Source organism: Borostomias antarcticus (genome assembly GCF_949987555.1).
Source record: "Borostomias antarcticus genome assembly, chromosome: 27".
Lineage (NCBI taxonomy): Eukaryota > Metazoa > Chordata > Actinopteri > Stomiiformes > Stomiidae > Borostomias > Borostomias antarcticus.
In genome coordinates, this window is record NC_140260.1 from 239,650 (window position 1) to 261,552 (window position 21,903).

At 43.0% G+C, this 21,903-nt stretch overlaps 1 protein-coding gene across 1 annotated transcript; it reads left to right on the forward strand.

Moving 5' to 3' along the window:
- Positions 1-9,494: 9,494 nt before the first annotated feature.
- LOC311326456 (uncharacterized protein) lies at positions 9,495-10,790 on the forward strand. Its single transcript, XM_084459347.1, has 5 exons — positions 9,495-9,570; positions 9,906-10,115; positions 10,195-10,354; positions 10,452-10,546; positions 10,672-10,790. Exons 2-5 carry the CDS (start codon positions 10,113-10,115, stop codon positions 10,762-10,764), a joined length of 351 nt encoding a protein of 116 aa, XP_084315473.1. The 5' UTR covers positions 9,495-9,570; positions 9,906-10,112; the 3' UTR covers positions 10,765-10,790.
- The last annotated feature ends 11,113 nt before the right edge of the window (positions 10,791-21,903 follow it).

A 21,903-nucleotide genomic window follows, 5' to 3' on the forward strand; every position in this document is an offset into this window, starting at 1 on the left:
AATTAGCCATCTTATTAGATTCTGCAAAACTTCAGATGTCTATCACAGGCTGGACAGTCATATCAATGTCTCTTCTGTGTGCAGTATTTCTGTCTCTTTCACTTGGTTAATTGTCCTGTCTCTCCCTCCAGCCCAGGTGGCCTATGGGCTCTGGCACATCCAAACTGGAAGGTGCCAGAAACTGGGAAAAACTTGAGGTGATGATGCGGGCGAAGGGCGAGAGGAGACATGGGGACCAGTACAGAGAACAGGTATGGAGACCAGAGTAGAACCAGGATGTTACTGTTATACTAGCACAGAACAGTGAAGATTAGCACAGACCAGCATATTCATGGGTTTCAAATGTAGTCCTAGACCTGCCATATTGGGGACCAACACAGGTGTTTCAATTTATCTTATGCAGTAGAACTAATTCATTAATTTGAAACACCTGTGTTGGTCCGGCAGGTCTAGGACTACATTTGAAACCCATGAATACGTGCAGACCAGGTACTCTATAGCCGGGCACTTGGTCTAGACTTTATCTTAATATTATTTTAAATATTATTTTAGACCACCTACTTTATCTTAATATTATTTTTTATCTCATTTTAGACCACTTCCTTGGGGCCTGAACATGGGACTCCACGCCACATCGTCCACAAACCACAGCATGCGACGCCAGTTCTTATGGTTGGTGTTTGTTTTTTCTGACCTGTTCACATTTTTTTAATTATATATACTTATCAAAGACCAATTCTTTCAGCCATTTACAAAGTCAAATTTATTTTGAATTCTGTGTTTTAGATCGGCCATGACGTCTTGGGGCTACACACAACCCCCCAGGTTATTCTGCTTTTGTTGTACAGCCATCAGACTACTGTACACCTGAGTTGTGTGCACAGTTGTGTACAGTTACAGTACCAGTCAAAAGATTGGACACCTTTGCATTCAACTGGATGAGAAGGTGTCCAAACTATTGATTGTTACTGTACATGCCATCTGTCTAGAGTATTTATATAGCCTACCATATGTCTAGTGTCCATCTCCATAATGTCATATGCTGTTCATAGTGTACTATATGTATGCTGATATATGTTATGTACTGTATGTTCGTTATGCTGCTTTTGAACATTTTCTTTACTGTACCTGTCTCCTCTTACGAGTATTGCATTAATCTGTGTTATATTGATGTGCTACTTTAAATAAAATTTAAAAAAAGTTCACACATCTGTTCTCATTTATTGAATGCATTATTAGCAATATTACATGCATTAGCATAGCAACGTATAGAGTGCATTAGCATGCAGTGTGTGGGGAGGGTGGTGCAGTGTGAGCAGCAAGCCACCAACGCACTGACGGAGGACGTAGGGCCGCCGAGTTGGTCGTCAGCGGGCCGCTGGCTGCCCACTCATGATCTGATAGCTGGGCAGAGTCCCCCTGGCGCACAGTGTAATGGGCCTGCAACTTTTAGAGGATTGGAATGATCTGGCCACAGGTTGGGTTTCTTTCACTGGAGACACAGGAGTGTGGATGTGTGCAGCACACGCATCGGCTCCACAAACTCCTCTGCCTTCCTGAAGTCCCCTGTGTCCATGCTGTTGACTCTGTCCTTCTCCACCTACTTCCTGAGCTGTGGGTCCAACTGACAGGAAAACACAAACAAATCACACACAAACAAAATTAGTCACCCAAAATCTATCAATTTACTAGCATTAATTTTCGTATAGCCTAACTGAGTGAATAACATATTGTATGTTGCTGTTATCTACACTTTTTACACTTTAATATCATTCATTTTTCAATCATGCATCTATAATCAAAAGAATGTACTGAGATGTGATCTCACTGAGCAATTGCTGCTTCTCCTTCAAGACCACTTTGGCCTTGTGGGACGTCTTCATCCACACCACTGTGGCACGGACCCTGGCTGCCCAGTTGGACTTGTAGATCTTCTGAGCGGCCATGTAGAGAAGGGTTTGTACTTGAGGTTGAGAGCCGCTAAAGCCTCCCTATAGAAAATTGCTGTGGGAATGAAGCAGAACTAACATTTCTTGGTAGGGCTGTAGGCTAACCAAAAGCCATACCTTGTAGCCCTCCCCAACCCCCACGGGTTTACATTGACATGCAAATAGGCCTAGCTGAGGAAAACCATGATGGTCTCATTTCATTACAGGCTACCATTTGACAACAGCGCACGCTGAGGGAAACAGTTGTCTCATTTCACTAGTGCTAGCTAGCTAGTTGATGTGAAGCTAGATTCCCCCCCCGCTTCAGTATGTACGCCAAAGAGTTTAGAATAACTCATGTCATACAATAACAATAGTCATGTGGTTGAGCTCTATCACATATTTCACATTGTCAAACTTGACAGAACATTTGAACATTTTAAACATAAAGCAACAACAAACAAATTATAGCTTGCTTACCTGACTCACTCTGGAAATATGCTGTGGTAGTGAGGATCGCTCCAGTCACCACGTAACGTTAGCTTAGTATTGTTGTGGTTTCTGCAGGTCAGTCAGGTGGGCGGGTCACGGTGCAACCATTTTTTTCTCTATTTAGGGCAAAGTTAATTGTAAACTGGTGAGTAAAACGTTTACATGAACTACGGAGAAATATCACCAACATTTACAATCAACATAAAAATAAAAATAAAGATTAATTGCCTACAGTTAGGGTGGCAACTGGGTTGGCAAGGCATTTTTCAGGGGTGGCAATAAGATGATGTTTACTTTAGTTTATGTGGCATCTGATCTGGCATTTTATTTGAACATGTATGTTTTTATAGGCCTATCATCGTATCACTTATCACCCAATTTAATTGGTCTCGGTGTAGGTAGGGGAGAGCCGGTTCAAAATTCGCATTTTTTGGTTTGATTCCATCTACAACGAAAATAAGATAGAGATTCCAAATGTTATGACACAACTTGTCCTTCACTATTATCAACTGTAATGTTCGTGTCCTATCTCTGTTTTTTGGGCATGTAATTCTCGTTACTTTCAACAAATGTATTATTAGACATAATATCATACTAATATATAGCCTTCCTGAGCTGCCTGCCTGATGGTCTCAGGGCTAAAGAGACCGCGCGTCGTTTTCCTCACCCTAACTAACCCCCCCAACCCCCACGAAATTCAAATTAGTTTGAGCATACATTGACATGCAAATATGCCGTCTGTCTGCGGGTAGCGAATGTCAAAGGACAGGGAGCAACCTTATATTACAGCCAACTCTGTGATAAGCTGATGTGTACTTTTTTTACATTTTATGACACACAACTTGCACATGTTCTTCACTATTATCAACCATATCATAATAATATATAGCCTTCAATGACCTACAGAGCTGCCTCACACTCTTGTTTGTAGCCCTCTGCAACCCCCACCCATACAACAGTATACTACAACTAAATAACATTGGTTGGATAGGCTAATAATAGCCTAATAAAAAACTGTTTGAGCTAGCTAACGTTACCTACCATTAGCTCAACCGGGACAGTTTCCAGTTAGCGATGAGAGGCAAAGTCCCAAGCCCAGTTGATAGCCTCCATCGTGGGATGAGGGTTGTGCAATTGTTCACAATCCAGTTTCATACACCCAACGTTAGGCTAGCTAAGCTAGCTAGCAAGCAAGCAGTTGCAAAGTCGAACAATACAGGTTGTAAAATGATGCGGGGGCATATCTCTCGCTAGCTATGCATGCCGTATTATATTATTTTAAGAGTTGGCCCCAAAACACAAAAACGTTAATTTGAAGTTAAAAGCAAACAAAAGCTGGGGCCGTATATAAACTAGGCCGTCTCATTCATGACGGCGACAGGCACTAGCCTGGCAGACTGCATCGAATAGTTATCAAACAAGCTTGGGAACTAACGTTAGCTGGCATAATCCAATAATTCCCCCAAAAGAACCCCTCCACTGCACAAGCTTTTTACCAAACCTAGCTAATAAGCACAAGCTACTGAGTGCAACGTTAGCCCTGCTAACGGAGAGAACGGATTTGGAGGAGATTGTTGCAGCTGGTGCTAAATGAGGCAAAGGAACATGTCAAATAGAATACAACAAACATGCGGAAAATGTATTCAATCACTTCTTCTTACGGCCAGTGTCGATGCAACTATCCCTACTAACACAGTGGGTTGCAGCAACGTTGCACATAAGTTGTACTTAGGTAAGTTGCAACGTTACCATCAGGCGATGTTGTGACAACGTCCATCTAAGGTCGAAAATAACTTTACCCTCCTAAGTCTAATTAGACTTTTCTGCAACGTTGCAGAAACATTGGCAATATGGGTCCCTGCAACGTCATTAAATAACGTTGCAGTGACGTTGGATTAAAGTCCTATTAGGCTAGCAATAGGATTGCAATCGGGCTATCCCGTGACGTCACTGCTTGCTTGGTTCAAAGTTAAAGTAGGCAGGATTCTTTGCCAAACTGCTCCTGTCTTTTGTTCTTTTTTTAAATTTTCGCTTATATCCTTCATATTGTACTCTATGTTGAGGTGAATAACTCATCTTAGAAATGTTATTGATTGTATATTTCCCTGTTTGTTAACATTTAATGCTTTTTCATTAATTAAAACTAACGTTTCGGTGTCGACCAAGATATCATTTTTCAAAAGACGTGTCGAGAAATCCCATTCATTCTCTCGGCATTGTGGAACGCTTCCACTAGGGGGCGATGAGATCACTTTCCCTCCCTATAGATGGGTTCGCCGTCTACGTCACAGCAGAGCGAGCACGCAGCCCCTTTGGGAAAAAGGAACGAGCGAACGAGGAACGAACTCGCTAGCCACAGTAGCTCCGTTTCATGTAGCTAATTATGCCTCAAAGCTGCTGTGCTGTGAACTGTACAAACAGAAAAGGACAAGATGACGGCCTCAGATTCTTCAGCATCCCCTCGAGATGTCCCCCTTTTCAGAGGAACCGTCGAAAGCTGTGGTTTAAAGCCATAAAGAGAGCAGATTGGGGACCAACAACACCACAGTGTGGTGCGCACTTCAGCTCTGGTAAGTTATACCAGTCACCTCGGGGGGGTTTTCTCATCAAATTACATTGATTTGACTGTTGGTTTAGCTATTTATTTGTTTACTTACCGGTAATAATTTAAGTGAACAGAAGTAACTCATAACCTGCACGCTAAACTAAGTTCAGGAATTGGAAGCCCAATGCTAGCTAGCTAACGTTAGCTAGTGCTAGCTAACACGCTGCCTAGTGCTAGCTAACACGCTACCTAGTGCTAGCTAACACGCTACCTAGTGCTAGCTAACACGCTACCTAGTGCTAGCTAACACGCTACCTAGTGCTAGCTAACACGCTACCTAGTGCTAGCTAACACGCTACCTAGTGCTAGCTAACACGCTGCCTAGTGCTAGCTAACACGCTGCCTAGTGCTAGCTAACACGCTGCCTAGTGCTAGCTAACACGCTGCCTAGTGCTAGCTAACACGCTACCTAGTGCTAGCTAACACGCTACCTAATGCTAGCTAACACGCTGCCTAGTGCTAGCTAGCTAAGTCAAGGCCCGAACTTGACTAATGTTTAGACAATATTGAAAATACTCCGACAAACTATTGCAAATCTTTTTTCTGTTACTGCTGGCTTTGTGTTCGCCGCGAACATTTGCAGAAACATAAGCGAACGGTCTGAGCTGGTAGTTTGTGTTAGGTAACGTTAATATAAAATGGCCGCTGGACTGAGGGAAATGTGAATATGAAATAGTACCTGCATAGCCTGAATTAAAAAAAAAAAAAAGGATAGAATAGTGGCGTGTCACTAATTACTTATCGGCTGTAATGACTTGTTGAATTGTTGTTTTAGTCGCTTCTTCCCCTCTGCCTACTTTCCCATAGGGTCCTTATGTGTTTACAACCTGAATTTTTTTTGTTTATTGGGCAGACTGTATTGCGTGGAGTTTCTGGGGGAGGACACTGTGTCGGTTGTCCCAGTATCCTGGCTCTCCAAAAAGGATGGGGTAAGAACATGTTTGTGTGAACAATGTTTCTGATTGGTGCTACTTTTCAATAGTACAGGGAAGCGGGTACTAACATGGTTTCACTCACAGTTGCAGATGTGTTCCTGGCCGATGAACAAATTCAGCCAACGGATAAAGAGCTGCGTGGAACCTAACCCTGGCTGGGCGCTCCACAGAGTCCGGGTTTTCCCCAAGTCCACAACTGGTACTGTTTGCATTTTAAGCTGTTAAAAAATACTGGCGGGGGGGAAAAGATCATGACTCATTATTCTGAGGAAAAAGGATGGCTGAAATGTATTTATTATGGTACTTTATGCACACAGATCATTACGAAGGTGCCAGGCTCATGGCAAAAGTCTTTGAGCAGCAGTCGTCGATGGACGAGTGCCAGGACGTTAGAAAGAGACGGCGCAACACGCGCTATCACTCCAGTGACGAAGGTAATATACTAAAGTGCATTCAACAGTCCCAAAAGAGTAGTACTTTTGAAATCGAGTAGTCTGAGCTAATTTACTGATATTCCACTAGATATTCCAAGCCCCGGGCAGCCATTGGTCCCCACTATGCAGGCCAAAGACCAGGTGCCGGAGTTGAAAGGCCTCTGCCAGCGGTCCAGTACAATCCACGTGTGCTGTACAATCCAGGTATGCATGTTTGTGTTGAAATTAAATGTCTATGCCTACTGCACACTGATAGTTGGACTATTTTTTATTTATTTTGAATACCATTTTACTCATCTTGCAGATTTTCCAAGCTTGTCCCATGTGGGCGAGCGGGGCCCAGGCCCCATTTATAGCACCCCAGCCAGATCATATAGCACCCCAGCCAGACCAGGTAAGAGTGGCATGTACTGCTGTGGTGTCTACCTGTCTTGTCTTTATTTAGTTTCCCTCCAAATGCCAGAAGCCAAAGCCAACACCATAAAGTTTCCTGCTAATCCCATTCAGTTAGCTCTGTGATTGGCTTTTTTAGATTGAATACCATTTGTGACAGCGGCTGGTGATTTGGTCCGCAACTCGGCAAACCCCGAAATGCGCTAGAGGGCAAAATACATAAAAAAACGTTTTTTTTCGTTTTTTGTTTTATTTTGTATTACCAAAGTTGAAGTTGTGAAGAACCCACTTACTATAACAGACAACAGTTTTAGGTTCACGAAATACGTTTAATTAGTCTGCAAACTAAGCTCGTTTTTAGCTGATTTCGAGCCGGGTTTGGGGGCGGGCAGATCGATTAGCATGATCTGGTTTCATTGGCTATTGCTTCCGGGTTCTCCGCCCCCAACACGCCGGCTGTGTTTACAGTTTAACCATGGATGCTACAGCTTTTGCTAAAGAGAAGACGGGGTGGCATCCAGGACATGGAAAGAGTTTTAAGAGCAGCTAAAACTCCAGCAGAGCAGGACTCGTTCGTACACGGAGTTTATTCTTGATGACCTGTGATACAGAGATGACTGTAACAAAGCAAGCTGCTACCAAGCGAACGCGAACGACGTCCCAGATTCACACCACCGCCAAGCATTCTGCTTTGCTTTGGGGTAAGCTGATCTTTATACTATCTGTGCTGTTTACATTTACGTTAGTCGTTTAGCAGTAGCTCATTTCTAAACAAGTGACTGAGTCTAGCTAGCATAACAAATCTAGCACTAACTAACAAAGGCTAACGTTAGCTAACATGCTAGTTAGCTGAGCTAGCCCTTTGTTCCTAAACTACCCAGCGAGGCAGCTAATATCTAGCTAGCTAACGTTAGCTAACATGCTAGTTAGCTGAGCTAGCCCTGTGTTCCTAAACTACCCAGCGAGGCAGCTAATATCTAGCTAGCTAACGTTAGCTAACATGCTAGTTAGCTGAGCTAGCCCTGTGTTCCTAAACTAGCCAGCGAGGCAGCTAATATCTAGCTAGCTAACGTTAGCTAACATGCTAGTTAGCTGAGCTAGCCCTGTGTTCCTAAACTAGCCAGCGAGGCAGCTAATATCTAGCTAGCTAGCTAGCTAGGTAGCTATTACAGAGAGAAACAGAATGAGAGAGCATGAGAGGTATGTTAGTCTGACACCTTGTTTTTTGTTTTGGTTACAGCATGAGCAAGAACAAGCTCCAGGCCATAGCCCAAGACTACCAGGAGAATGGTGGACAAGTGCAGACCCCCATGCGCTTGGACATGCAAATGCTACAACTGGCAAGAGCATCTGAAACCCTACTTCCGGGCACTCCCACAGATTTCGAGTTACCAGCACTTCAGGTAATTATCATGCATTAGCTAGTCTATTTAATCAACACTTTCTGGTACTATTTTATGTATATGGAGTGCCAGTACTGTGGGCAATAGTTTAATGTACTTTCTTCCTTCTATTCTATTGCAGTTTTGATGCAGAGAGACCTGGCATGGTTGTGGCCAGAGAACACCGTGATGCACCAGCAGTTGAGTTTCAGCTGCTGCGCAAGCCTGATGTCCTGCCCCCCAGAGAAGGTCTTCCTGTGCAAGCCCCACCCGGACTGGACATGGCCAGACAGACATATCTCTTTAACAAGATCAGAGAGTTCTGTTCTGATGAGGGACGAGACGTCACATGTCCCCCGCCAAACTCCACAGCAGCTCAGAACAAGACTGTCCGCTTGTAGATTCACTGCAGATCATCAGGATGGACAGCACTGCAGGAGAAAGGCCACAGCCTTTTCCTGTTTGTATACTGAAGCATTGCGTGTTCTCTTGCACAGACTTGCGCACACTTGCACAGACTGCATTGTTCGAATATTGAATACTGAGCCGAGTACTGTTATTACCTTGAGTATTGAGCTGGGGACTGTTATTACTTTGTTGTACACTTGATCACAATGAACACTATGCACCTTGTTATTACTTTGCTGTGCACTTGATCACAATGAACACTATGCACCTTGTTATTACTTTGTTGTGCACTTGATCACATTGAACACTATGCACCTTATTACTTTGTTGTGCACTTGATCACAATGAACACTATGCACCTTGTCTATACAACTGACTGTACACTTTAACACTTAGACTGTTGCCTTTTTTTGTACACTTTACTACTTATGCTTGTAATGTATATCATGTATTTGACAATAAAGAACGTTAAATTTGAACTTCATCTTATATTGTTCTTAACTGCATTCACAACACAAGATTAATACTGACTCAAAGAGTGTGGGGTAATCAGTGAGAGAGCACCCCACTCTCAGGTAATACCCCAAGTTGACAGCCACTCTGACAGATAATGACAGATCGTCCAGTGGGGGAGTGGCTGGGGGTGCGGTTACCAGGCTATTGTTCACGCCCATTACCTGGCAGTCAGAGGTGTGAAATTGTTGGAGAACTTTGGAGGGCGATTTCTCAGCTAAGTTGATTTGGCAGTACTAGCATTCAAATAAGCATATCTTCTTCAAATATGTTCAGATTTCAATGTATGAGACCTCATTTGAAAGCTTACAATCTGCACTTTCATAATCTGTAAAAAACTGAAAAATGAAAATGCCTAGTTGAGGACCAAATCACCAGCGGCGGTCACATTTACTCATCTTGCAGATTTTCCGAGCTCATCCCCTGTGAGCGAAAACCATGCGAGCCCAGGCTTCATGTATAGCACCCCAGCCAGACCAGGTAAGAGTGGCATGTACTGCTGTGGTGTTGTGATGTCTACCTGTTAATGTCTTAATTTATTTTCCTTCAAATGCCAGAAGCCAAAGCATGCTGCCAACACCATACAGTTTCCTGCTCATCCCTTTCCTTTATCCCTTTTGTTTTTCAGTTAGGTCTGTGATGCCGTCGCCCAATAAAACGGCTCCAGCACCATTGACTCCATGTACCCCTCTACCTAATCGATGCTGCTCTGCAGATGCTGGTATGGGACTACTTCATGTTGCATGCAGGGATATATTTTGAGTTTCATTTAGTTTTATGTCAGTGTACTTATAGCCACATCTGTGTTTATCTAGATTTCCAGAGGTCTGTACATCAGCAGTTCTCAGAGATGCGGGAGCAACTCCGTGAGCTTGCACGGACTGTGAGGGAACTGGCCCAGAGCACGCGGCCTGTGGAGTCTGGAGCCCAGGGAGAAGTGCTGGATGTACTGAACCCTGCCCAAACGGACGAGGAGCTGCAGGTCTGAGGCCAGGTTGAAGGACCGGGAACATCAGAGGAAGATGGTGAGTGTCTGCAGGGCGGAACTTTGTCTTATTTTTGCAGTGCAGGGAAGGGTACAGTAAATGACTCTTTGTTTTGCAGACACAATACCTAGGTGCCATTGGTGGCAGAGACTTGGCGGACACAGTCCGGCGGGTGCTGTCAGCTGTAGCCACACATGCGGTGTGGAGCGCCTACAGTGTGCACGGGAAGAAGGGGAAGAAGCCACTGAAGAGTATGACACTCTTCAATGTTCTAACATGTAAGAAATGGTTCATATTTTGAATATTTTTTAATACATCGTCTTTGTTCCATGACCGATGTGAATTGAAACCATTACCTTTCTTGATAACTTAAAGGTGCAGTGATGGTCTCCATGCCAAAGGCTACGATGGCGGAGGTGGCCGCCCAGCTGCAGGAGACATTGAAACATGCCCCTGCTAAATGCAGAAGGGTAAGTGATGTCTTTTTTTTTGGTTTCTCCTACCCAGTGACACTGCATGGTTCCAAAGATTGTGTACCACTTTTTTGTGCATGTATGTGCGTTGTGTATTTACGGCCATTTCATTGTGTCTTTAGGTATCTGCAGAAGTCCGCCTGAGCACAGCCCATCCAAGAACAGTCCATCTGAGCACTCCCCAGCATTCTGATGAGGAAGACTTCCCTTCCTAGCTGCCCCCCAGCCCATCTGAGCACAGCCCCCCCCCCCAGCCCATCTGACGCCCACCCGCAGCCCATCTGAGCACAGCCCCCCCCCCCCCCCAGCCTATCTGAGCACAGCCTGCCATTTTTTTTGTAAATAACTTTTTTTTGTAAATAACTGTTTTAGTATTATTATTTTTTTTTATCCTTTTTGTTTTTAAACTTGTTTATCATGTTGCAGGCCAGACATTGTGTACTTTTTTAATAAAATAAATTGTTCTTGACTGAATGGTGTTGTCATAACTTTTGTACCATAATTTTGCTTGCTGCATTGACTATGACATTAATAGGCTCTTTGCACAAGCTCCACTACTTCCTGACACTCTACAGGCGTATTTCTTTCCTGTCCTATACTAGTGGATGGGAGTGATTGATCAGGTGTGCTGCACACCGGATTCATCGCTATTGCTATCCAATAGTATAGGACGGTAAAGAAATATGCCTGTAGAGTTTCAGGAAGTAGTGGAGCTTGCGCAATGAGCTGATTTGTTTTGTAATGCAAATTATATATGTAGCCAACGGAAGTGTAGACCACGTTGCAGCAACGTAACAAAGTAATATATAAACGTGTATACAACGTTGCAGCAATATACATCGAAATCATCACGGAAATCACAACGTTGTGTACACATTGCAGGCACGTTGCAGACACGTTTGACCTGCACGTTGCAGCAACTTGTGTGCAGATACCGCGTTTGCGTTGCATGCACGTTTAACTTGACGTTGAGTGGACCATACAAAAGTCTAAATTGCACGTTTCTGCAACATTGCTGCAACCTGATTGTGTTAGTAGGGATTACTGCCCTCCACAGAATGTTGCTACATACTTCACGTCCGGATGTAAACAAGCCGGATTACCAGATTGGTGCTGCAGCCCCAACGAGTGCTCCAAATCCCCCCAATGCGATAAAAACCCTCCCAAATATTATATATTTATTTAGTATAATATATATCTATATATCATAATACATGTTAAGAAAAATGCCTTTCTGCTCAAATTCCCAAAATAATAACTAATGTGGTAAAACTGCAACACAAGCCTACCCCAGCGGCTTGGCTAAATCCGACCGGGCCTGAGTAAACATGGAATTCATCCATAAATCCATCTATAAATTGCTCAATAGGTGAATAGTCCTACATCATACTGCGCCAATGTGTTCTTATTTTTCAAGTGTTATCAGTGATATGCTTTCTATTTGATAAAAGGGCTTGGGACAGCCGCATTTGGTGTCACAAACACACACACGAGCGCCATCTAGCGGCCATTGTGTGTCAATAACAGCCTCCCATTCTAAAGACTGCGGGGGCATTTGACCCACCCCCCAGCTATGCTGGTAAGTTTCAAATGCTTGGCGCTGCTAGTGTTAAGGAAAGGAGAGGGCTTGGGCTGATTCATCTAAAAATAAGAAGTCTCCTTCAGCAGCATAAATTAGATCATCTGAAAATTGTAGTCTCTCAGGCTGACCCTGATGTCCTGATAGTAATGTCCTGGTAATTCGGAGATTATAGTGATGGGTGATTTTAATCTGGACTGGCAGAATGTTGCTTCTGGTTACCTGAAGGAAGTGAGTGGTCATCTGGGCCTTTCTCAGTTGGTCACTGAGACTACTAGGCTGAATCCTCAAAATGATGCTAAATCTACTCATTGATTCAATCTTCTCTAACAGATGTGACAGAATTTCTGCTTATAGTGTTTTTGATTTGGGTATAAGTGACTATTGTCTTATCTTAATCTTAAATCCTTCAATGCTCAAGCCTTGTTGGATGACATTATTGACTGTAATAGTCTATGCACAGTTGAGTCTGATAACGTGCAAGTCGCCCTTGACTCTTTTGTAAAACCATTCAATCACTTTGTAGATAAACACGCCCCTTCTAAGAAGACTAGGATTTAAGATAGAATTGCACCATGGTTTTCAAGTGACCTTTCTACCTTGTTTAATGAGAGGATTTGTGCCTGGTGAGTGGTTTCAGGACTATCTGTCGTCTAGGTGTCAGTGTGCAAAATTGGGTAACATTCGATCTGATTTCTTGTCTCTCGCTAAAGGTGTGCCCCAAGACTCAGTGTTGGGTCCTGTTCTTTTCACCATCTATATTAATGATATTGTCTCTGCACTAACTGGCTGTCATGCTCATCTATATGCTGATGATACAGTTGTCTATTGTATTGCAGATACTGTGCATGGAGCCATTGAGAACCTATAGCTTTCTTTTCATTTGCAAAAATCTCTCAACAATCTGAAAAATACTGAAACTGAAATCTGAAATCTGAAACTAGTCCTTAGTCCTAGCAAATCTAAGTTTATGTTTTCTAGAGCCAGGATTTCTGATTAAGATAGGCTCCATTTATTAACGGCTAACAGTCTAGCCTCTAAACTGCAGCAGAAAATTGGCTTTCTTTCCTTTTTCCAGAGAACATGGCCGTTCCCCTCAGTACATAATGGACCTTCTCCACCCCTACACCCCCTCTCGGACTCTCCGCTCCTCTGACTCTGGTCTCCTCTCCACCCCCCACTCCCGCCTCAGCTCCTCTCCACCCCCCACTCCCGCCTCAGCTCCTCTCCACCCCCCACTCCCGCCTCAGCTCCTCTCCACCCCCCACTCCCGCCTCAGCTCCGTTGGGGACCGGGCCGTCAGTGTTGCCGCCCCCACACTCTGGAACTCTCTCCCTGACGATGTCTGTAATGCCACCTCTCTGGACACTTTCAAATCCACCCTCAAAACTCACCTGTTTAATGTTGCCTTCAATTTTTGATTCCACTCTACACACACCCAGTCTTATTGCATCACATTAGTTTATTGTCCCTTTTACTGTTCTGTTTGATTTGTTGTCTGGGTTGTCCTCTCTCTTTAAGGCATAACTATCACTGGTATTTGTTTATTTTCAAAGCCATTATTGTGTACTTCCACCATACATCTCATCTCTGTTGGACTGGAGTCTTGGTACCTACAGTACCAGACCCGATCAAACGATCGGCTTGTTTTTAGGGTTCCTCGTGTGCATTCTGAACTTGGCAGAGCTGATTTTTTATGATGCTCCTTATACCTGGAATACTTTACAACAGACTCTAAAGCTTGAGGTACTTCCTTCAGTCGTAGAGTTTAAATCCATGGCTCTTGACATTTGTACTTTGACCTGTAACTATTTGTAATTATTATTAGGTGGGCTAGCTTGTAGAAGCTAGCCCAACTTGTGATATTCCCACTATTTCTTTCTTTCTTATTCTAGTTCTCCCCAGTTTTTGTCTCCTTAACTACTTCTTCATACTTTGTGCTAGAAATTTAATTCAAACTTTAAAATGTTCATGATGATGATAGCTCTTTAACGGATCCATTCAGATTTTTGAATAGTTTTTATAGTTTTTTCGAAATTTAACTTTTAAAACTATTTTTTTGTCCCATTGAAACTGCTTGAAACTGCTTTTGGAATGTTCAGAAACTTTGTTTTTAGAGTGGTGGCAGCTGTTGCTTTGAAAATATTCACACATTTTGTAAACTGCTGATACTCCTATAGTTTTTGCTGTATGATGATTTGTTCGGAAACTGCGCTCCCCATTGAAACGTAAAGCGACGCACTCTAGCTTTTGAGCTGCTAATTTTGCATTTTTACTCTTTTTCTAACTTGTCACTATGCCTACGGTTTTAACAGCTCATACACATATTATATATTGAAATGTTCACACAACTGTGCTGATTCGTACAATGTATGGATCTAAGCTGTGTGACGATTTGTTTGGCAACTGCGCTCCCCATTGAAACGTATGGCGAGTGAGTCAGTGAATTCTGTGTGTTCTGTGCTTTGGTGCTGTAGAGTTGTGCTGCTGCACTGTGGTTGCTATGGTGACAGGTTACAGGAGAGAGCTGGAAGGTATCTTAAAGGTACACAGCTTTTTATGACTACTGTAGAATTATATTCCTACCTTCAGATGAATGATACACATTAGATGTAACTCTACATATTCTGGAGCTCAAGGCTCTCAAAACAGTGGAGATGATTGTAGACTTTAGGAAGAAACCAGCCACACACACACACACACACACACACACACACACCTTAGTATTCTAAACAATCTGGGGATGAGTCTCGCCACACACGGTCTTCACTGGTGAGGGCAGGTGGGTGGCCCGGAGAGGGGTACACTGTCCCCGACCTGCTATGACATGAGGGGGTGGAGTTTCGCCATCACGCCACTAACACGCCACAGACCCCTCAACTAAGCCACTGAGTGGGCTAGAGACACGGTCTTCGCCGGTGGGTGCATGGAGATTGCCCAGAGGTCATTGCACTGCCCCCGACCAGCTCTGACTTGAGGGGGCGGAGTCTCACAACCACGCCACTATCCACACCACGGGCCCCACCACTCAGCCCGAGTGGGCTAGAGACACATGGTCTTCACCGGTGCGGGCGGGTAGGTGGCCCGGAGAGGGCTACGCTGTCCCCGACCAGCTCTGACCTGAGGGGGGCGGAGTCTTGCCACCACGCCACTGTCCACACCACGGACCCCACAACTCAGCCCGTGTGGGCTAGAGACGCACAGTCTTCGCCGGTGGGTGCATGGAGATTGCCTAGTCCGTAGTAGTACTAGCAGTAGCTGTTACATACAGCTGCAGCAGCTAGCCCACCTCACATTTTCTCCAGGAAATGTACTTTCTAGTTATTATTACTACTACTACTATTATTATTATTATATATTGTGTTTGTTCTGTTATTTGTGTGAACTCATCAACACTGTAAATGAGGGAAAGCTCAGTGCTTTATGAATATAAATAAAGGTTTGAAATGAAAATGAAGTTAAATGAAATAACAGCAACCCCATGCCTTTCACCGTACCCCTCCCTCTGCTCTCTATTCTAATCAGACAGTGTTGGGGCTAATTAAGCGGTAGCTCAGTCTATACCATAACAATGGCAGCATAGTCACAGCACTCAGAGAGAGAGGCTCATTCAAACCTCAGACTCAACAATGGCCGGCCCTCGGATGCCAGGAAACCTCACTTTGGAATGAGCTAGGAGGAACACTCTGTACTGATACACACACACACACACACACACACACACACACACACACACACACACACACACACACACACACAAACATGACGACCACAGTCTCCTCACACAAAACACAAAGAGACAGAAACAGAGCGAGACAGACCTAGACAGTTCAATTTCAATTCAATTTCTTTCAATTTTTTATTTCAAACCATATAACCACTTAGGAGACTTTCACAGGAAGAAGCCAAAATAATAACTAAATAATACAAATAAGAATAAAAGTAAAAAGTAAAAACGCTACAAATCACTGCAGTCCCTGCAAATGAGTCCCACGGCTTGAAAAGGAGAAGGAAGAAGCAAAGCTTATCTGATTCAACCCCCATCCTCAGAAACAGAGACAGAAATAGAGACAGAAAGAGAGATAGAGACAATCTCCCTCTCCTCATTAACCATCTCCCTCTTCACATTACACTCCCTCAACCCCCCGAATATCTCTCATACCTCTTTCAAGCCACTAATATCTCTAATAGCTCTCTCAACCTCCTAATATCTCCAATAGCTCTCCCAACCCCCTAATATCTCTACCTCTCTCAACCCCCTAATATCTCTAATAGCTATCTCAACCTCCTAATATATCTACCTCTCTCAACCCACTAATATCTCTAATAGCTATCTCAACCTCCTAATATATCTACCTCTCTCAACCCTCTATCTCCAATAGCTCTCTCAACCCACTAATATCTCTAATAGCTCTCTCAACCCCCTAATACCTCTACCTCTCTCAACCACCCAATATCTCAAATAGCTCTCTCAACCCCCTAATATCTCTAATAGCTCTATCAATCCCCTAATATCTCTCTCAGCCCCCTAATATCTCTAATATATCTAATACCTCTCTCAACACCCCTAATATCTCTAATACCTCTCCCAACCCCCTAATATATCTACCTCTCTCAACCCACTAATATCTCTAATAGCTCTCAACCCCCTAATATCTCTAATAGCTCTCTCAACCCCCTAATATCTCTAATACCTCTCTCAACCCACTAATATCTCTAATATCTCTCTCAACCCACTAATATCTCTAATAGCTCTCTCAACCCCCTAATATCTCTAATAGCTCTCTCAACCCCCTAATATCTCTAATACCTCTCTCAACCCACTAATATCTCTAATATCTCTCTCAACCCACTAATATCTCTAATAGCTCTCTCAACCCCCTACTATATCTACCTCTCTCAACCACCTAATATCTCTAATAGCTATCTCAACCTCCTAATATCTCTACCTCTCTCAACCACCCAATATCTCTAATAGCTCTCTCAACCCCCTAATATCTCTAATAGCTCTATCAATCCCCTAATATCTCTCTCAGCCCCCTAATATCTCTAATATCTCTAATACTTCTCTCAACCCCCTAATATATCTAATACCTCTCTCAACACCCCTAATATCTCTAATACCTCTCAACCCACTAATCTCTAATACATCTCTCAACCTCCCAAATATCTATACCCCTCTAATATCTCTAATACTGTAATTCTCAAACTGCCTATTATCTCTAATATCTCTCTCAACCCCCTAATATCTCTTATACCTCTCTCAACCCCCCTAATATCACTAATACTGTATCTCTCTCTCTCTCTCAAACTCCCTCATATGTCTCTGTCAATTCATTTCAAAGGGCTTTATTAGCATGGAAAACATACGTTTATATTGCCAAAGCAAACATCACAAAAAAACTAAAAAATGTTAAAATATAAATACAGTACAAATAGGTGAATTGAGTGAATAATTAAGTAATATTTACAAATGTATTTAAATTGTAACTTTTACATTTGTATGTAGCCTACAGTGTGTCAGTGTTGTGTGCTGGGATACAGATTGACAGTCTTTATGGTTGTGTTCCATTGGATGTTCTTTTCCTGTCACAACTGCTCACAAATCTTCCTGCTGTGTTTGCGCATTGCTGTATTTCTCCCAGCAGATATGGCAGTTTTCAAGTCAAGTTTTCAAAATCTTTTTGGGTGTTTGTAATATGTGGGAAGCATATATCTCTGATGTCCTGGTACAGTTGGCAGGTAGTTAAAAAGTGAAGCTCGGTTTGAACCTCTTTCTGTGTGCAGTGGGTGCACAGTCTGTCTTCTCTAGGGAACAGGTCTGCCTGTGGCGGCCTCTCAATGGCAAGGTTGTGCTCGCTGAGTCTGTACATAGTCAAGGACTTTGTTCGTTTTGGGTCCGTCACAGTGCTCAGGTACTGTGTATTCTCTGTTTAGGGCCAAATAGCATTCTAATTTGCTCTGTTTTTTGGTAGATTCTTTCCAATTTGTCAGATAGTTTTCTTTTTGTTTTCTTATAATTTGGTTTAGTCTGGTGGGGTTTCTGCTTGGTGGCTCTGGCCAGGACCAGCTGTCTGAGGGGGCATCTCTCTGAGGTCTCTCTGGAGGTGAGGGATTTGTTATGGAGCGTGTCTGGATCACTTTCCTTTAGGTGATTGTAAAATTGAAATGCTCTCTTTTGAATTTTGATAATTCCAGGTATCGTCCTAATTCTGCTCTGCATGTATTATTTAGTGTTTTTCATTGGATGCGGAAAATGGATTTGCAGAATTCTGCATGCAGTCTCAATTTGGTTTATTAATTAACAACCTTGTAAAAAAATAAAAACATAACGCTGTTGGATTTGAATACTGGAATTGTTGAGGACATTTTCAGTTACAAATTAATCTACAGTGTTATTACCAAAATCTGGTTTCGTACATTTACGTTTCTAGTAAAAAAAATTGGTGACACTGTCGCCTCAGAGTGGGCGTTAACTTCCACTAACACAGCCACAGACAAGGGATTTGTTGTTAGTTCAAGTAACTAACTTTGGCCAATACGACTGGCTAACGGCTAGCGATGAAATTAAATGGTGAGTCCTGCTTTGCAGCTTTATGCATTTCCATTTCCGTAAAATGATGCGGGGGTCAATATCTCTCGGTAGCTATGCAGTTGGCCCCAAAATACAACGTTAATTTGAAGTTAAAAGCTAACAAAAGCTGGGGGCCGTCTATAAGGGCCGTCTCATTCATGACGGCGACAGGCACTAGCCTGGCAGACTGCATCGAAAGCTTGGGAACTAACGTTAGCTGGCATAATCCAATAATTCCCCCAAAAGAACCTCTCCACTGCACAAGCTTTTTACCAAACCTAGCTAATAAGCACTACTGAGTGCAACGTTAGCCCTGCTAATGGAGAGAACGGATTTAGAGAAGATTGTTGCAGCTGGTGCTAAATGAGGCAAAGGAATATGTCAAATAGAATACAACAAACATGCAGAAAATGTATTCAATCACTTCTTCTTATGGCTTTCCAGCAGTGTTGATGCAACTAGGCATATTACTGCCCTCCACAGAATGTTGCTACATACTTCATGTCCGGATGTAAACAAGCCGGATTACCAGATTGGTGCTCCAGCCCCAATGAGTGCTCCAAATCCCCCCAAAGCGATAAAAACCTGCACAAATATTATATTTATTTAGTATAATATATATCATAATACATGTTAAGAAAAATGCCTTTCAGCTCAAATACCGAAAGTAATAACTAATGTGGTAAAACTGCAACACAAGCCTACACCAGCGGCTTGGCCAGAAATCCGACCGGGCCTGAGTAAACATAGAATCCATCCATAAATCCATCCATAAATTGCTCAATAGGTGAATAGGCCTACATCATACTGTGCCAATGTGTTCTTATTTTTCAAGTGTTATCAGTGATATTCTTTGATAATACCGGTTATACAGCCGCATTTGGTGTCACACACACACACAAGCGCCATCTAGCGGTCATTATGTGTCAGTAACAGCCTCCCATTCTAAAGACTGTGGGGGCATTTGACCCACTCCACGGCGATGCTGGTAAGTTTCAAATGCTTGGCGCTTCTAGTGTTATAGGATTTTAGACCATACAGGTGCATGGACTTGTTTGCCCACTAGATGGAGATGTTATTGTCCTGTTACTCACTCTACCATGGTTTGTAGAGAGCTTACTTAGGTCAATCATTGATACGCATGATGTGACATTAGTAGCGCCAGATGTATTTCAACATCCATTATGGGACTTTTGTCCATACAGGTGCATGGACTTGTTGGCTATTAAAACGGCGCTCATCCGTCATTGCTTTCTACACAAAAAGTGTAGTCTCGGTGTAGCACAGTCCATTCTAGCCAGTGGCCTTTTTAGCTTGACCAGCGTCATCCACCACATGAGCTGGTTAGAGCTCACATAGTAGTACTCATTGTTTTTCCCATTGCCAGTACATTAAGATTTGAAGACTGAAACTAGTATGCTATGTATTTCAGTAAAAGTATAGTCTATTCTACTGAGGGACACTTCTACTTTGCAAATCCATAGTTTAGATACAAGAAAAGATTCCTGGCTTGTTTACTGATTGTTTTGTGTTAGGGGTCTCATAGATTAGTATTGTATCATATTAATTAAAAAAATAAATTCCATCTTTCCACTCCATTGCCACAAAGGAATATGCATCACGGGTGGGGGACAACATGTTTACTGTGCACTTGTTTTCATTAAAGGATAAGGACACTGAATTTCATGTCTAGCCCTATCCCTGGCTTCCATGGCATGTATCTGACTAGTACAGGTTAAAATATTTCTGTTTTGTGCAGTACAGAGTTCTGTGTCAATAACGTCGGCGCGCGCACCCTGGCTCGTTGCTAGCCAAATTCGGATTCGGATGAATTTCGCGGTTTACAGCATGAAGGGATGGCTGTTGTATGTTCGGTGAAATTAGTACTGTTTACAAGTGACTGTTTTTTCGAAATGCAGAGGGGAAAGGACCTATGGTGTTTACAGGACGACTACATAGCTTGGTAAGCATAAACCATGTAATTCCTGAACTTGAAATCCACTATATCATACTTTTTAGAGTTTGCCCATAGCTAGCAATGAGCCAGGGTGCGCGCGCCGACATTATTGACACTGAACTCTGTACTGCACAAAACAGAAATATTTTAACCTGTACTAGTCAGATACATGCCAGGGAAGCCAGGGATAGGGCTAAACATGAAATTCAGTGTCCTTATCCTTTCACATCCAAGTCAGGGCGTCTCATGAGGTTTATGTGCAATCTCTGGATGTCTCAAATCAAGTTATTTGTAATCTGTGTAGCATTGTTTAACAAACATTTTGAAACATGATTGTATTATAGAAAAAAGTTCATCTTTTTGCTTAGAAATAACATGTATAACATTAAAACATTGTTTCATCTCAAGTCACAGGTCTGATCACTTTCTTCTTGAGTTTCTGCCATCTACCTGAGTCACAGTAAAATGTTGGCTGTAAATATGAAACATGTTGTGACAACATCCACGTTCCCCGTTCTGCGAGATAGAGAAGCCATCTCGTTTTTGTGTGTTGTCTGTAAGCTGACACACCTAGAAGAGGGAATCCTTTTTGTCACTCCCTTCCTCCCTTCCTCTGTCCCTGTTGGCGTTGTTGACCTGCAATTCTATGTTGCTACCACAAGAGGCAGTGGTCCCAGAACATCAAAAGAAAAAGACTCCACAGATTTTCCAGGTCAGCGGTGGCTGACTGGATAGTGCACTGCCTGTCACTGCGAAGGTTATGAGTTCAATCCTTGGTGTGGACAAACCAAGGTACCTGACATACTTTGTCACTGGATGTTTTAGAAGTTATGTAACGAGCGTGGGTCATATTTGTTAATTATAGACCCTTTTACAGCCTAGTCAGCACAAGTATGCACACGCATTCTTGAAACAGTAGCAGAGGAAGACAGACGAAATCGCCATTATTAAGCGTACGGACCAATACATCCATGGTACGGACTGGACTGAGGACATCATCAAAAATGTCCGCGTTTGCGGTGCCCATTTTATATCAGGTAAGTTATTTTGACTACCTGGTTTCATGTCTGGTTGAAATGTAGCCCTTCTCAGTCCCATTGTCGCATTCCGCTCGCTCATGCCAGACAACAGTCCTTTGCTGGTCCATTCACTTTGCCGTCAAAATAAATGAGAGTCGGCCTAGTTAGGAGAGGCGCTCATATTCACAAGTGTCAGATAAACATGAAACTTCTAGGACTACAACA